This window comes from Nelumbo lutea, chromosome 3 (genome assembly GCF_056320005.1).
Source record: "Nelumbo lutea isolate HS-2025 chromosome 3, American lotus-T2T, whole genome shotgun sequence".
In the NCBI taxonomy this organism is placed as follows: Eukaryota; Viridiplantae; Streptophyta; class Magnoliopsida; order Proteales; family Nelumbonaceae; genus Nelumbo; species Nelumbo lutea.
Genome location: NC_142686.1, coordinates 32,196,395 through 32,214,320, shown reverse-complemented (window position 1 = coordinate 32,214,320; position 17,926 = coordinate 32,196,395). Strand labels below are relative to the sequence as shown.

The following is a 17,926-nucleotide window of genomic DNA, read 5'->3' as shown; positions in this document are numbered from 1 at the left end:
TCCAATTAGGCCTGCAACCTAGACTAGGTTAGCCTGAAACCCTGACTTGCTTATTTTTAAGTTTGGGTTAGGGTTAGAGTTGAAAAATCTGAATCTAACTTGGCATATCGGGTGTTTTGATACCTTTTTTTTTTTATTTTTTTCAAAACCGGTTCAGGAGGGGCGGTTTAGAACTCCTTCACCCCCTGAACTGGTAAGACCCCCCAATACACCCATTGTAAGGACATATCGGAGGAGTCCCGGAACAATACTTATCGGCCAATACAGGCCGATATGTATTGATACTTTGAACCTTGTGTATAACTATTATATAAACATGCATTTATGTATACAATAACAATATATTATAGTAATGTTAAAACTAAATTGACATCAACCCTTGAGTGTACACAATGAGAGCACTTATGAGAGGTAAAGAAATCCGGTCAATCCAGCCTAGCCCAACCAAACACAAAAAACTTCGGTTTGGGTTAGAGTTGGGGTTCAACATCTTAAGTTATTTTATAGTTGACAACTTGATATCACCAAATTGCAAACCTTTTAATGATTCCTTAAAAAAATATTTATTTTTAAAAATTTCCAAGATCTCAGCAAAATTAATAAAATATCCCAAAAATTTCACCATATCTACAATGCATATCCATCAATATCAAAATTACTAATCATGATTCTAATCAATGTAATTGTGGATTTATGAGAGATTCCTTAATGTATTCATACCTATCAAAATCCTTCAACAACTCCATGCATATCAAAAAGCGTACGTGAAACAGAATTGCTGATAAGCTTTAGAATATCGATACGTTTGTTGTACCTTGGATTCATCGTTTTGCAAAATTAATCCAAAAAAAAAAAAAACATTTTTGAAACAAGATAGACAATTATTGAAATGCTGAATGGGACATTTTTTTTTGTAATTTGACATCTTTTCAGCATTTTGCGTTCAGCAACTTATCAAACACCTTAATATATATCCACCAAAAAAATAAAGTCTAACACCATGATGAAACATAAGTGGAAAACAATGAAATTACTTTTCAAGGCTAATTACAAGCAGAAAATTGTTCAATCTGAATTAAATTCAAGTAGAAACAACGAAAAGGTCGGAGCCAATAATACTTGAATAAATTCCATGTCAATGAAATGCGTAATCTTTATTGATACAAGCTCCGAGCCTCGAAGCTAACATACATCAGTGAAACCTTAACCCTGTTCACTTGCACCATTTTTGTTTTTTCCTTTCGGTAATCAAGCTCACACTTAAAAAACCTTAGAAGTAGATAAATTGAAAGAATATTTCAGCAATGTTTTCTTCCATTTTCTTTTCCATTATTTTGTTAATTATGTTGCAGCGCAAGTCTGACCGTCCAAACTGCTGCAGAACACAACCTTAACCCTTGAAAAATGTTAACCTTTCCTGTTTCTGTTCTCTTTCTTAAGGCTCTATCAGATGTAATTAACAGAGTAGCAGATGCCGTAGCTAAACCCATTACTTACTGCTGCCATTGATTGCGGTTGTTACCCATCATGTTTGAACCTCGACCAACACCAGAACCTCCTCCATATGGACCAGCTTGGGGATAATTAGTGGCACCGGCTCCATAACCACTGCCACCTCCTCGAGGACCTGCACCAGACATGCCGCTTGCAGCATATGGAGGGCCACGACCTTGAGGTGGATATGGACCACTGTTGTAACCTCCACCTTGGCCCCCACGATTTGGGTGGTTGTATCCCCCACTAGGGTTTCCACTCTGGGGATATCTGCTTGGTCCTCCTGATGGTCCACGAGGTTTACCATAGTGGTGGGTAGGCCCTGCAACAACTGGAGGCTGGGAGCTATGCATGGGCTGGTTAGGTCCTGGCCGAAGCTGAGGGTGCACTTGCCCTGTTTGCTGGATGGGGGGAAGGCGTGCATGCAACTGTGGGTGCTGTAGTTTCTGTCGCTTTGCTGTTTCTTCATGTTGACGCTGCTGTTGGCGCTTTTTCTTTGTCTGAAATTCATGGGATGACTCGTACTTGGGCAAACTGCGTAAAACACAATATAAACTATAGATCAAAACAATGCCATCTTAGCACACGACCAGGGAAGCAAGTCACAATTAAGGATATAGGAAGAGCAGAGCAAAAGATGATTTGGCCTTTGGGAATCAAACCTCTTGGGATCACAAGGCAAGGGATCAGTCCAGAAATACTCCGCATCAAGCGCATCCTTGGCAGATATTCTCTATATTAAAAGGGAAATTCAAAAAAGAGTCAAATATTGTTCATGCCATTAAATAGATAGTTGGTAACTTTACCTTCTTAAGAAAAAATCTAGGGACAGGTATTGTATTTGATAAATGATACCTGAGATGGATCGAGAGTCAGCATTCTCTCAAGCAACTCCAAAGCATGACGATCAAAACTGGAAGATAAAAGGGAATGAGAGTTGTGACAAGAATTTCTCAGACAAATAAATCATGTAAAGCCTCTAATGCAATTCAACAAAATTAAAAAAAAATGAAAATTTCATGCTAAATTAGATATCTGTTTACTTACTGTCTGAACACCTCCCTGAGACGTCTCTTCATTGGCCTAGTTGGCTTGAAATTGTTATACCAAGGTATCTTCGAGACTCCAGGCCAGTTGACCTCATCTGGGGCTCCACACAACTCAAATATCTTGTTCAATTGATCTGGCTACAGTAAAAATGAAAACAACTTTTACCAAACACAGTGGCTTCCACGCATGTTTAATACAGTATACACATCAGCAACAGGAACTATACAAGAGAAACCATCAATTCTTGGGGAAAAAACATACTAATGAAGGTAGGAGTAATCCAAAATAGGACATCCAGAATTCACATATTTTCAGAAGATCATTCTATAATAATAATAATTAATTTTTTGGTTGGTAATCTTTAACCTCATTAATAAAGAGAAACAATGGTTTACATACAAAAACATGCCAAGCATCCCTAAAAAAAAACTGAATATTTGTCCCTTTCTTGGCCATAGCATCAGCCAAACAGTTTGCTGGTCAATAAACACAATAGAGATTGATTACTAATTCCCTCTTCAACACATTTTTTTTATAGCAAAAAAAAAATATTAAGAAAAAACTGAGAATAAATAGTCAGGTCAAAAGATGACACCAAAAAGAAAACAGGAAAGAACTAAAAGCTAGGTATACAATCAACCCCTTCATGGAACCACTTGAAATTTTATTCTTGAATGCTTGACTGTCTTAACATTCACATGATTTGATATTGGATCTTCCTATAATATTCAATTGGTTATTAAGAAAGAAGACTTTTTAAATAAAACCATACTAACATATGCACATCCAAAAGACCATAATATAACATAACATGCACTCATGGGCATTTCCCCAAGTATGTGAAGCAGCAATAAGTCCTCAGAGAAATGTGGGCATCATGTGGGTACAATTGGGTGGGGTATTAAAACAGACACAACTCTGTTTTACAATTATATGATCAAATAGAAATGAAGTAATAACTTCTCCAAGATATCTTTAAAATATGGAGGCCATATATACAAAACTACTATTCTTGAATACTACAACAGTGTGGAGCTAACTACTTTCTCTAATGGCCATGGAAATGTTCATTGCAATACAATGTGTTGGACCTAATTGGCTAATTGAATAGTAGTATTATACAAATGATGACATCACAAAATTAACTGAAGCAGACAACACAGAAGTCATCATTTAATATGTGGATATGATCATCCAGCAAATAGGAACAACTTAGTGGTACTGGAGTTTCTAGGAAAAAAAGTCCCTAAAGGTAGAAAACCTTTTTTTCGACAATGGGAAACAGTTTTCACATTAAACAGGACAAAATGGTGAAACAGGATCATGTAGCCAACCCCATATAATTTTTTTTATAGGAAACGGTAACTTTCATTAGATAATTAAAAAGATTACAGGCTTACTTCGACAATGGGAAACAGTTTTCACATTAAACAGAACAAAATGGTGAAACAGGAGCATGTAGCCAACCCCATATAATTTTTTTTATAAGAAAAGGTAACTTTCATTAGATAATTAAAAAGATTACAGGCTTACCACCCACAAAAAGGATGGAAAGAGAAAATAAAAAACTAACAAACAGGCCCAAAACAAAGCCTCCCTAGTAACTCCTTGCTTAGCTAAAGTGTCAGCCATTTCATTTGCTGACCTTCTTACCCAATTAAAGTGCACCCCAATCTCCCTTGCTAAGCTAATGATCTCTCTTAGAGGCTGTCTAAGAGACCACACTCCCAGGTTTCCAGTTTGCATCCACCCTATTACCAGCTTGGAGTCTCTTCTACTTCTAATTGCTGCAAGCCCCATTGTTTCGCCAATTCCAAACCTTGAAGTAAGGCCATTACTTCTGCCCTTAATGAGTCCCCCATCCCAATTGGGCCCAAGTAAAGGGCCAAGACTTTTCCTTCCTCGTTTCTGTACACACCCCCAACTCCCGACGGACCTGGATTATCCAAGGAGCTTCCATTAAAGTTTAGCTTCACCTTGAACTGAGGCAGTGGTACCCAACAATCTTGTACCGCAGGGGAGGAAGGTGAGGATATAGCTATAACACTCCAATTTCTAATTAAGTCCGCTGAGGAAAAATCCTTGAAGAGATGATGTACTTTCAGCCAGTGCAAAACCTTGATGGTGACAACCTCCACAAGTGCTTCCTTGGATTTTTCTTGCCCTAGAAAGATCCTATTGTTTCTCTCTTCCCAAATTGACCATAGGATGGCAGCTCTTGTTATTCTCCACATTACCCTGCCCATTTTCCTTGGTTGTCGGAAGAAGCTAGAGTCAGAAAGGTTCAGCATACCTGGGGGGGTTCCATCTGCCAATCCCATATAATTAGGACAAGGCTTGGATGATGATGGTGATAATTGGAAACACTTCACTGAAAATAGAAGATTATTAATTGCTACCAGACTTTATATGAATGGTTAAACTGGCAAGACTAAATAACAGAGTCAAAGTAATAAAGTTATTGTTTACAAAGCTTGTAACTCATATCTTCGTGTACAGTTCATAGTTTATTGAACGAAGGACAACCATCAAGAGTAACTGAAGAAAAATAAATATTGTTTTTCATCAGTAACAAAGAATTTTATTAAGATAAGAAAAGATAGTAAATTAAAAGATACAACTAGCAGCTCCCCCAGAGCCAGTCCCAACCTCAACTATAAATCAGTGAAGCCCAATACAATTGTTCCCTACAAACCCCTGTTTGGCTAGGGTGTTAACAAAACCATTTACTTATCCATTAACTGATTTAAAGGAAGACTCTATCTCACTTGCAAACTTTCTAATTCAGTGCTTGTCTATATATCCATCTCCCATGGCTGCTGTTTTTCAACCATCCCACCACCAACGTAAAGCAAGGTTCAAAATATCGATACAGCCGCCATGCAGGTAGAGGCGTACAGTGCAGTATCAGTTGCTTTTTTTAGTCTGTCCACCCCCTGAACCGGTCAAAACCCCGATACACCCTCTGTAGGGGCATATCAGGAGGCTCCCGATATGATGCATATCAGCCGATACATGTTGATTTTTTAACCTTGATGTAAAGTACCTCCAACCATCATTTTCCTTAAATTTAGATGTTTGGTAAGCCTTAGGCCTTGCAATAAAGCAACAATTTTGGCTGTTAGATAATTTCCATATCCTATGAGGCCCAAGAAAAAACGCTATTATAGATCAATTTCCATCCCTAAAAACTCCAATAACTGAAGGTCTGGATTGCCCTGAAAACTGCCATCGAAGTTCAATTTTATCCTGTTGCTGCCTCAAGGAGCTCATTGCACTTGATGGATGGGCTTCAATGTGGAACAATGATGCTACCACTCCCCACTCTCTATCCATGTCATCCACTGAAAAGTTTTTGAAAATTTCCAAGGTTTTCACCCAATGGATTTGCTTCAAGGTGATGCTTTCATTAATTGCCTCCAAAGATCTATATTGTTTGTTAAACCAGTTATTCCTTTCCTCTCAAATTGTCTATAAAATTGCAGCTTTAGTGTCTCTCAACATCACTTTTCCTCTTGTTTTTAGATGAACCATAAACCATAGCTGAACATCCCATGATTCTGAGTATCCCAAAGCCAATATGACAATACTTGACCAAGTCACAAAGCCAATATGACAATAAAGATGTACTATATGGCTATCTCTAGAAGCGAAATGCTAGGCAGAGCCTCCCAAAGGTTGTAGTGTCTCAAAAAAATTAAGGATTCAAGGTCTGACAAAAGGACTTTAACCCATCAACCTATAGCAGCATCTCCCAGAAAAATGTCAGGGTACTTGTACAAAATGCTTCAATGTATTTCTGCATGTTGTAATCCACTTGAGGCATAGATAGCAGGTTCTATAACAGAAATCCTATGTGCACCCAGGAAAAAAGAAAAACAAAATCTTTTGGCAAAAATGGAACCACAAAACAAGTTCACAATACCGGGGAAAAAACAATAACTACATACATTGAGGGGAAGAGTACCTCATCTTTTCCAGGAAATATTGGTTTGCCATGCAAAAGCTCAGCAAAGATACAACCAACAGACCACATGTCAACAGCTGGGCCATACTTTGTGGTTCCGAGCAGCAACTCAGGAGGTCTGACAAAATCATTATGGCCTAAGAAAAATGTGCACATTCTCCAAAGGGCAGAAAGACAGTTATTACCATGGTATCCAAAATGGTATCTTTACCTATACCATAAAGTAATAACACGATTTGTAAGATGTCCATTATGGTCATTGGAAAACGACCGAGCTAGACCAAAATCTGCAAGCTTAAGATTTCCCTCATTGTCTATTAACAGATTAGAACCTGCAGACACAGATGCAAGACAAATATCAACCTATCGGCAAAAGCTTAAGATCCAAATCCAATAAATGATATAAATTGGCCGAATATCGACCTTTTATGTCACGATGTAGTACTTGATTAACATGACAGTAATGAAGCCCAGTCAATAGCTGCCTCATATAACACTGATAAGAAAAAGTGTTACTTTATTGCCAACTATAGGTGGACATAAGTTATAAAATTTCATTTTTAAAAACTTTCGCTCATAATACCTTGATCTGAGGAACTGAAAATCGCATTCCAGGGCGATCAGCAAGACCCGTCAAATCATGATCCATGTACTCAAAAACCATGTAGATGCCACCTTTGTACTTATTACCATCTTTACTCAAAAAATAAGATGAATATCAGAAGTTGTATTCCTCAAAATCATAATAATATACACCATACAAGGGAAAGTTCAAATTCAGGTAAACTACGTAACTGACATCAGATAATATGTGCAACAAAGAGAAACTATACAATTAATTGAAGCATCGATAAGATGGCAAGTAAATTAATGGTTGCAGTCATGAGCTGCAATAATCAAATTGCATGTAACATCAAACTACTCACCTGGTCTCCCTTGCTCATCCTTTTCAGGGCCTGGAAAACAACCAAAAAGTTAATATCAAAATAAGAAGCACATAGATAGTTTATTTCTTGTGTGAAAGACAAGAAAATGTTAAAGCAATTCAGAAAGGAGAATGGCATGCCTGGAGATGTAACAATTTCCTTCAACTTAATTACATTCTCATGATGCAGCTTCTTCAGAATTTTAATTTCACGTATGGCAGTAATTGGGAACTGCATATAATAGCGAAATATCAGACATATTCCATTCTAAAATAAGAAAAAAAAATGATATAATAACTTCACAACTGTCTGTAGCTTTTATCGTCAAAGTCTAAATTCATGATTGACAAATTTGACATATCATGAAATGAAAAATCAACAGAAAATAGGGACAAGAAGCATACACCCTCTCTTTCATTGTCCATTCGTATCTTTTTCAATGCAACAACTTCCCCTGTTCTGATTTCCCTAGCCATGTAGACTTGGCTGCAAACACAAAAAGATAAAAGTTTCTAAATTCATGAAATCTGACATAAAAGCAGCTGGAAAAAAAAAAATTCCAAGAGACCATGTTGTGAGATAATTTGGCAGTATTCCAAAACAGCATACTATATTTTCATGAAATAAAAAGGATGCATTTACATGATAAAAAGAGATTTAAAAAAATAAAATGTAACACCATAATAACACACATCATAAAAAGAAGCAAAACTTATGAAAGTGAGATTAAGAAATGCTGGAGGCTCCAATACAAAATACAAATTACTCACTTTTCCAGACATTTACAGACAGGAATAGGACAGGAAACTTCAAGTTACTTATCAAAATAAGACAAAAAATCTGCAAATTCCAGTCGTATGCATTGTTTAAAAAACAACCAAACAGGATGTGCCGGATTCTGATTCTCTTCATATAAGCCGCCAAAAAAGTAAATAACTATCAAGAAGGAACATCCTACAAATTGGGGAGAAGTTCCCACTACAAAAGGCTACCCTACCTATTATAATGACCAAAATATTAATTCAAAATTGGATATAAGTGCCAGCCTGTAGTAAGTTTATGTTAGTGAAACTTTTGTGCAGTGGGAGACAAATACATCAATATCTCTTTTATGTACCAGTCTGCAACCCTGAAGGATCCCTTAATGTTCTTGCTCAGTATTTTCAGTATATGTTATTTTTCTCCCACGATGAATTGGTATGATGATGAATAAATAACCCTTGCCGTATGTCTTCTGGAGGAATCTGTTTTGCCCTTTTCTTTTTGCCATCTTGGAAGGAAGCAAGTAACTTCACAGTAGCGGATAGTGTTAAACTTAGACATTTGAGGACAAAACATAATTAAAGGAATTCTACACCAATGCAATATCAAATTCAACTCCCAACACTTCATTGGAAACTAGAAGGCCTTAATCTGTTCAGTTGTCAATGAAAGACAACATTAAGGAAAAAGTTGCCTCACTTAAACCAAGCATATTATCTTCATAAGAAAACCCTAACAGAGAGAACTAGCATCTGCTTCAACCTATAGAAAATTCAAGCAACAGAACAATCTCTGAGAAAATGAATATATACTTGATAAAAGTCAGAAACACTCTGCCCAATCCCGTTATTGGGTACCCAGAGCTTAATTTTGAAAAATCGACTCATAGATGGACCCGTTGTTAGATTATCGAGTACATATAAGCACTTCCAACGACGTAAAATCAACTTCCCAATGGAACAGACAAATCAGTAAAGGCGAATTGCAACAGATACAGTAATCTTACTTAGACAAGTAAAAAATCGGATTGTGTTTATTTCTTTCTACTTTTCCGACCTACCCATATGTTCCTTCACCAATCTGCTCCAATTTCTCGAAACAATCAACGCTTCGAGATCCCCATGACGGGGATTCAGTCAAATTGAGTTGCCCAGGGGCCGCTATAGACATGGCTCACCTTCTCCTGTACCGAATCAACGATAACGACAACTGCAAACATATGCAACTAAACATTTAAACAATAAAAAACTACGAATTATACGGGCGTAACTCGAAAACCTAATACAGAAGAAAGAGAACTCAATAATTCAGTACTAAAAACAACACCCAGAATGAAAACAGGCTCGAATCGGGAATTGGGAAATCAAAACCGAAAGAAAAAACGATAAATTAAAATAAGGGAAATATCGATAAAACGAAAAGGAAATTAAGGATTATGTGAAAGGGAAAGGAGAAGACTTACTTAGAATAGGTGTGTCTACGACGAGCGAAGGTAGTAAGGAAATTGATGTTTCCAAGCAAAACAGCCGAGTGATAGTGATATCTTATCAGATAGAAGTAACAGGCATAACGCGCTGAGCCAGATGAAAGCAACCGCAACAAGTTAGGGTTTTTATGTGAAAAAGGAAAGGAGACTACTTAGCAGAATAGGTTCGTCGACAAACAAGCGAAGGCAGTAAAGGAAAAGGAAATCGAAGTTCCAATGCAAAACAGTCGAGTGATGCCGTGATGGTGAGTTGTTTTCAGATAAACGGAACGGGCATGACGAGCCGAGTCGAAGTAGTTTGGGTATCAAAACGGGCCCATGCCAGTAGTGATCATGGACCGGGCCGGCATTTGGGCCTATGATACAAAATTCTATGTTTAATATGTGATGGCATTTTTTTGGTGAAAATAAATAATAAATTGTATTTATTTGTCATATTATATGTGTAAAACATATGATATAGTTTATATAAATATAAAATATTATGTACAATATATTATATGTATCATTATAGATAATAATAATATCATATAATATAAAATGAAACATATAATAAAATATAGGGAAAATTCCCGATCAGTACCATGTACTTTGGCTCGGAGTGAAAATTTGGTCCCCGAACTTTAAAATTGACAATCCAATACTTGAACTTTCAAAATGTGACAATCCAGTACTTGTTGTTAATCAATCCATTAATCAGCCGTTAAATGATATTTAAAAAGTAAAAAATGCACTTTGAGTGCCAACTAATTCTCTTTATCAACCATCCAAACATTGACAAAAAATTGAACAATGTCAAATCCTATCCTCTTCTATTCAAAAAAGCTGGTGGTTGTTTAGAAGAATATATAATTTGGGACTGTTCATTTTTTTCAATGTTTGGATGGTTGATAAAGAGAATTAGATGGCATTCATAGGGCATTTTTGACTTTTCAAATATCACTTAACGGCCGATTAACAGACTAGTTAACAACAGGTATTGGATTGTCACATTTTGAAAGTTTGGGTACTGGATTGTCACATTTTGAAAGTTCAGGTTTTGAATTGTCGCATTTTAAAGTTCGGGAACCAATTTATCACTCCAGCCAAAGTATAAGGTATTAATAAGGAATTTTCCCTAAAATGTAATAATATATTGTAAGCTAGGCTTAAAGTATTGGTCCTAATTGAACCAGGGTCTAAATACAAAACCCAGGCCCAAGCTCAAAATGAGTTCACATTAATGCCCCATAGGCACCTCACATGTACATCTTAGCATGTGCATTGGGAGAATTTGCATCAACACCCCATAGCACATCCCCACAGTGTATTGGGAACTTCTCCCAGTGACAATTTTGGGAGATGTACTCAATGCATGCTAATTACATGACAATTTTGTTGTCACATTTTTTTTTCATTTGCACTTCATGCATTTGTACTAGAGCAAATAAAATTATACTGCCACCAAACGCTGCCTTTGTGTCTGGTTCAACTAGGTTCCAACTGCTAATGGATAAAAGCCCGTTAACCTTAGCACAAATTTAAAATGCTGACTTCTAGATGAGAACCTTAGCCTATTAACCTTAGCCCGTTAACCTTTGTTCTCATTAGCAGGCGCTCATTAGTAGGTTCATGCTTCCCCACAGGATGCGGACTGTGAGACCAAAGTCTCGTACAACCCAACACTTAGGCTCTGTTTGGTTTGTGGGATGGGGATGAGAAAAAAAAAGAATATTCCCAAAAAATTCCTTTTCTCTTATTTGTTTTGAGGGAAATAGAGGGATGGGATGAGAAAAACGTTGGGAGCCAAATCCCAAAATCGTGGGATCAGGGTCGCACCAAAACAGTGCGACCCTGGTAGAAAAACTCGAGAAACCACTGTTACCACTTACCATCGACCACTAATTAAGGAGGCATGGGCCGAGAAAAATGAACCAACGATGATGAATAGAGGAGGGAGAGAACCAATGCCTTCCCCGTTACCATCGCACCACTATTACCATCAAACTGGCAAGGATCTACTTTCTTAGCAAATCTGCTTTTCGTCTTCCTCCCTTTCTCAACGATCTCTGGTCTTCCTCACCCTCTTCTTTCTATTCTTCTCATCTTCCCACTCCTATCTCTCTCTCATTCCCTCATTTTCCCTCTCTCTCTCTCTTTCTCTCTCTCTCTCTCTCTCTCTCTCTCTCTCTCTCTCTCTCTCTCTCTTTGATCACCATTGCTTTCTCAACCCTACTTGCTTTACTTAAAATCCCAAGTTCATCATCTGTTATAGAAAAAGTGCGAAGAAGCATATTTAGAGTGATAAAAATGATGGGAGCATTGCGCGGTGGTTGATTAAGCACTTGCGGAGGAGGGGGGACTATCAGTGCCGGAGGACCTCTTCGGAGCTTCAATCATGGAGTTCTCTATCTCTCTCTCCATCTTCCTCTTTTTTCTTTTCCCTCACCTTCTTCTTCCTATTCTTCCTGTTTTTGCGATTTGCTTTCTCAGCACTCCTATCTCTCTCTCATTCCCTCATTTTTCCCTCTCTCTCTCTCTCTCTCTCTTTCTTTGATTGTCACTATAGTCATGGAGCTCTCTTCTTCAACTTACACGATTCCGGTGAAGAACCAGCTCGTAATAGTGTTTTCCTATTATTTTCCATATATAAAACCAAACAATGAAAAGGTAAATTTTTACACTTTCTCGTCCCATCCCATCTTTTCCTATCCCACCCAAATCTTCCCACAAACCAAACGGAGTCTTAGAGTTCGTACATCTTTTTTAAGAGAGTTCATACATCAATACACCTTGTAAAGTTTGTACATCATGAGGAGATAGAGACTCATGGACACAATTCGTCGTTGAAATCACCGAGCACCTGATGGAATCTGTATTTTTGTTTGTGTGATTATAACTAATTCTATATAAAGATGTTAGAAGTTCATCGAGTATCTTTAGTTCAACGTTCCACTCTTCTTCTATATACTAGTAAGAATAACATTATTATATATATAATATTATCAAGTTAGGTTTGGGCTCAAACTAGGCTTATTTGGTAAAGCTTGAGCTTGAGCCAACATGCTTAAAACTTTGCCTAAGCCTGATTTATTGGGCCAGGTCGGTCTTGGCTAGACCATTAGGTTACTTGGCCCATGAACATGTCTAGTCCCAACAATGAGATGTAAATCAGTCCTCTAAAACTGATGTAAACTTGGAAAAATTAGAGAGAAAATAGGAAGAAAAGAAGAGAACAGTAGTACAAGAGAAAGAAGATGGAAAAAATGAGGAAGAAGAAGAAGAGTCTGAATGTCTCTTCCCTCCCTTCTCTAATCCTTTTATTAAACTTCAATCTTAACATAATTACAAGTATACCCTTAAGTGGATGGCCAAGTAGGCAGTAACATAAAGAGAACTAGCAAAAGAAATAACAAGCCCATTAAGATAGGCCCGTTAGCTAACAAATAAATAAAATATACTACAAGAAAAGATACTAGGGCCCATTCGACGTAGTCTCTTTACACTCCCCCTTCAGCTGAGTATAGATGTCAATCATGCCCAACTTGCTATATAGTGTGTCAACTTCCCTCTCAGAACTCCCTTGGTCAAAATATCAACCAGCTACTCTTCTGAGGTGATGAATGGCAAACAAACTTCTCTTGAGGAAATTCTTTCCCATATAAAATGTCTATCAACCTCAATGTGCTTAGCTCTATCATGTTGAATAGGATTATGTGCAATATTGATAGTTGCTTAGTTGTCATATTAGAGCATTATTGGCTTTTCATAGTCAATCCCCAATTCTTCTAAAAGGGATTGTAGCCACATTAATTCTGATACATCATGTGCCATACTTCTGTATTCTACTTCAACAAAGGATCTGACAACTATAGACTATTTCTTACTCCTCCATGAAACAATGTTCCCTGCCACCAAAGCACAATAACCCGAGGTGGATCTCCTATCATCAATACATATTGCCTAATCAGCATCAGTGTATGCTTTCAGCTTCATGTGTCCATGTTTGGCAAATAAAATACATTTCCCTGGAATACCTTTCAAGTAACACATAACTCTTTCTTCAGCAGCTAAATGAGTATCTTTAAGAGAATGCATAATTTGACTAATAACACTCACTCCATAGGAAATATCTGGTCGAATCATGAAAAGATATAACAACTTCCCAAGTAGTCTCTGAAACACTCCCCTATCAAATAAAAGTTCACCATATGTAGTAGAAAGCTCATGATTGGGATCAATAAGAGTGGATGCTAATTTAGCACCAAATTTACCAGTCTCAACAAGGAGGTCAAGAACATATTTGTGTTGAGAAATGAAGATACCATCCTTAGATCTAGCAACTTCAATGCCCAAAAAATATCGGAGATCTCCTAAACCCTTGATCTCAAATTCAGAGTTAAAAAATCTTTTGAGTTTACTAACCTCTTGGGTGTCATTTCCCATGACCACAATATCATCAACATAAACTATCAAAAAGAACACCAAAGAGCCACTTCTTTTCAAGAATAGGGTACGATCATATTGAGTTTGTGTATAACCAAATGAGACAAGAGCAGCCCTGAACCTCTCAAACCAAGCCCAAGAAGACTGTTTGAGACTGTAAATGGATTTCTACAGTTTACACACCTTCCTCTGCATTTCCTTTCCATACATCCCTGGAGGCAAAGACATATAGACCTTTTCATGTAGATCTTCATTCAAGAAGGCATTTTTAACATCAAGCTAGTAGAGAGGCCAATCAAAAATAGCAGCCAGAGATAACAAAACCCAGACTGAGGTCATCTTAGCCACAGGAGCAAATGTCTCAAGATAGCTAATACCATATATCTGAGTGTAGCCTTTAGCAAACTGCCTGGCCTTAAACCTCTTAATAGAGCCATTAGAGTTGGCCTTAAACCTCTTAATAGAGCCATTAGAGTGATATTTAATGGCAAATACCATTTACAACCCACTGGTTCCTTCCCTTCAGACAACTCAACAATATCTCAGGTATGGTTCATATACAAAGCATCTAGTTTAACCATCATAGCATCCCTCCATTCAGGTTTAAACAAGGCTTCTGCTACAAACCTGGGTATCACATGAGAAGAAACAGAAGCAAGAAAAGAGTAATAGATAGGAGATAGAAAGCTATAATATAGGTGTTTGGAGATACAATGAGCTGTACACTTCTGCTTGCCTTTGCGAAGAGCAATAGAAATATCAAGGTATGGGAAAGAAATAGATGGGTCAGAGGAAGGTTGACCTGTTACCTCAGTAATGATGAAATGAGCAAAAGGCTCTTCTGTAGGAGTGGAAACAACTTGTCCATGTCTGAATCTGTGCCTTTGGTACCACTTTTGAAGAACATGATGGAAATGAATTATAGAAGGATGATGTGAAGGAGGAGGAGGAACAGGAATATTGGAGGTAGGCCTAGTGGGAGAAGTGGACACCTCATGAGATGACTCAAAAGCAACAGGAAGAGGAACTACTGGAGACATAGCAAAGGGTTCCTCAGATTTCTCCCCCTTAGGAGGAATATTAAAGAAATGAGTAGATTCAACAAATGTTACATCACGAGATACAAAGTGAGTGTCATTAACTGGATCAAAACAGCAATATCCTTTTTGTGTAGGGGCATATCTCAGAAAAGCACATTTACGAGCCTTAGGTTCAAATTTATGCCTTTGATGGTTGTGAACATGCACATAGCATGTACACCCAAAAACACAAAGAGTAAGAGAGAAGAGATCCTCATTCAGAAAGAGAATGCTAAAGGGGGTTTTGAAGCCAAGAACCTAGGAAGGCATATGGTTAATAAAAAAGGTAGTAGTAAGGACATCTCCCCAAAATTTTATATGAACATGGGATGCAAAAAAGAGGGATCTGATAACTTCAACCACATGCCGGTTCTTCCTTTTCGCCACTCCATTCTGTTGTGGAGTGTAGGAACAAGAACTTTAATGAATAACCCCAAAAGTTTCAAGATAGGCTAAGAGGGTTTTCTCAAAATACTCCTTAATATTATCAGAATGGAATATTTTGATCTAGGTGTTAAATTGGGTAAAAAGGAGTTCATGAAATTTTTGCACAATAGTTGGTACTTCATCCCTAGATTTCATGAGATAAATCCAAGTGTAACAAGAGTAATCATCAATAAAAAAGGATAGAGTACCTATAACCCCCCATAGTAGGCAAATGATATGGCCCTCGTACATCAGAGTAAGCAATATGAAAATGAGAAATATATCTTTTATTGCTTACTAAATAAGATTGTCTACAATGCTTTACCAGTTCACATGACTCACAATGAAGACTTGATAAAGACACTCCCTTAAACATGTTTGGAAATAAATGACTCAAAGTAGAAAAAGACAAATGACTAAATTGAAAGTGGCATAACATGACTTTGTCAACATACTCTGACGATACTGACTCCAAGGCAACTTCATGAGGTTGCCCAAGAGCATTATCAGGTGTGTCCAGCAAGTATATTCTATTCGCCTCATGGCCACTCCCAATCATCATCTGAGACTGTAGGTCCTGAAAAACACAATGAGTGAGAAAAAAGGTTATGCTACAGTTAATGGATTTAGTCAAGCTATTAATAGGTAAAAGATTTATATTAAGTTTAGGGACATGAAGAACAAAGGATAAATAAAGGGTGTCAGAGGTTTTTATATCCCCTTTGATAGAAATGGGAGCAAGAGACCCATCAGGAAGGGATATTTTCTCTTTACTAGAGAGAATGTGGTATGAACAGAAAAGGTTAAACAAGTTGGTCATATGGTATGATGCTCCAGAATCAATGATCCAAGTGATTTTATGATTACCTAAAACTGAAGCATGGTTTGCAAAAGTACAAATACCTAAGTGAGCAAATGTTGATAATGATTAAGTATTGCCTGAACAGTGAGATGTAGAAATAGTAGCATCCAAGTGATTTAACAGCCTTCCATATTTTTCAAATTTTGCCTTCATTGTTCCCTATTATTCAATGGTTGACTTCTCTTCACTCTTCTTACTTCCTCCTTCTAGTACTGTGGAAACATTAGTTGTCTTAGGCTTTCCTGACTGACTACCCTTCTTAAAATTGTTGTTATTCTTAGACAGGTCAGGAAGAAGATTAGGATGAAGCTTCCAGCAAGTGTCCTTCATATGCCTCGGTTTCTTGCAATATTCACATACCTGCTCTTTCTCAGTTGGACCCTTTGACTTTATTCTAACATGTGAAAAGTGTTTTGTAGGTGGACTCTATAACTGAACCTACCGCCTACTCTCCTCACTGCTCACCATAGCATATGCCTAGGCAAGAGTAACCTCATCTTTGGCCAAAATATTCTGCATAATGATGTCAAACACAGGGTTGAGTCAAGTAAGAAATTCAAAAACCTTGTTTCTTTCCACCAACTTCCTAAACATTTCTGAATCATTCTTAGTCTACTATGCAACTGTCTCAATAGCATCAAATTCCTATCATAAGGATTTCAGTATAGAATAGTAGATTGCCACACTCTTCTCCCCCTGTCTTAAGTTCTTCAGAACACTTTTCAGCTTGTAGACTCTAGCCACATTCAACTTTTGTGAGTAAGTTTCAGTAACACTGTCCCAAATCTCCTTGGCAGAGGACATCCAAAGATAGTGCTGACTTATATGAGGCTGCATAGAGTTGACCAACCATCCTATGACATTATAGTTCTCCTACATCAATTTCTCAAATTCAAGGCCTGTCTCTTCGGGTTTCACTTTACTACCTATGAGGTACCCTAATTTTCCTCTACTACAGACATAAATCCATATAGACTGTGCCCAAGCAAGATAATTTGTCCCATCTAGATTGATTATGGTCACACCAGTCAAAACGAAATCTACTCAGCCAAGCTCAGAAACCGGCACCTGCTTGAACTCATTTCCGTATTGCTCCATTAATCAAACAAAAATAAAAAAACCGGAAATTTGGTATTTATAAACTTACTTCAAGTCAAACAAGTACCCAGATGCTTGAAAACTAGGGCTTCATTGCATCCAATTATTGGAGAGAAAGAGAGAAGATACAGGTGCTCCTACCAGAGCTTCCCAATCTCTTCCAAACCTAAACCGCCCTCTTTTAGAAGTCAAATAACACCTCCCAAGCACATAATGTCACATCCAAAGTTTCACTTTTACTCGTAACTTCAAAAATCTCTAGTCGACTAGGGTTTTGGGGAAAAATAGTACATCACCACTTCTTGGCAATATCCGGCTAGATTTAAACTCTCCTAACCCTCTACCAACTAG

At 37.5% G+C, this 17,926-nt stretch overlaps 1 protein-coding gene across 2 annotated transcripts; it reads right to left on the bottom strand.

Annotated features, from left to right (window-relative positions):
- Positions 1–1,004: 1,004 nt before the first annotated feature.
- On the bottom strand, positions 1,005–9,962 carry LOC148864058 (cyclin-dependent kinase C-2-like). Of its 2 annotated transcripts, none has more exons than XM_088978719.1 (13): positions 9,662–9,962; positions 9,260–9,408; positions 7,842–7,923; positions 7,578–7,668; positions 7,438–7,467; positions 7,095–7,204; positions 6,935–7,007; positions 6,723–6,843; positions 6,512–6,629; positions 2,542–2,681; positions 2,350–2,407; positions 2,157–2,227; positions 1,005–2,028 (listed from the first exon to the last, which is right to left on the bottom strand). In XM_088978719.1, exons 2-13 carry the CDS (start codon positions 9,367–9,369, stop codon positions 1,494–1,496), a joined length of 1,539 nt encoding a protein of 512 aa, XP_088834845.1. In that variant the 5' UTR covers positions 9,370–9,408; positions 9,662–9,962; the 3' UTR covers positions 1,005–1,493. The 2 variants fall into 2 exon arrangements, with proteins under 2 accessions (XP_088834845.1, XP_088834846.1); XM_088978720.1 differs by having other exon boundaries at positions 9,260–9,424; positions 9,662–9,924.
- Positions 9,963–17,926: the final 7,964 nt, after the last annotated feature.

Coding starts and splice junctions, on each gene's coding strand:
- LOC148864058 (XM_088978719.1), bottom strand. CDS start 9,369: ATGTCTATAGCGGCCCCTGGGCAACTCAATTTGACTGAATCCCCGTCA. Junction 7,205..7,437: donor GGATGAGCAAGGGAGACCAG/GTGAGTAGTTTG, acceptor TTTTGAGTAAAG/ATGGTAATAAGTACAAAGGT. Junction 6,844..6,934: donor ACTACATCGTGACATAAAAG/GTCGATATTCGG, acceptor CTGTGTCTGCAG/GTTCTAATCTGTTAATAGAC.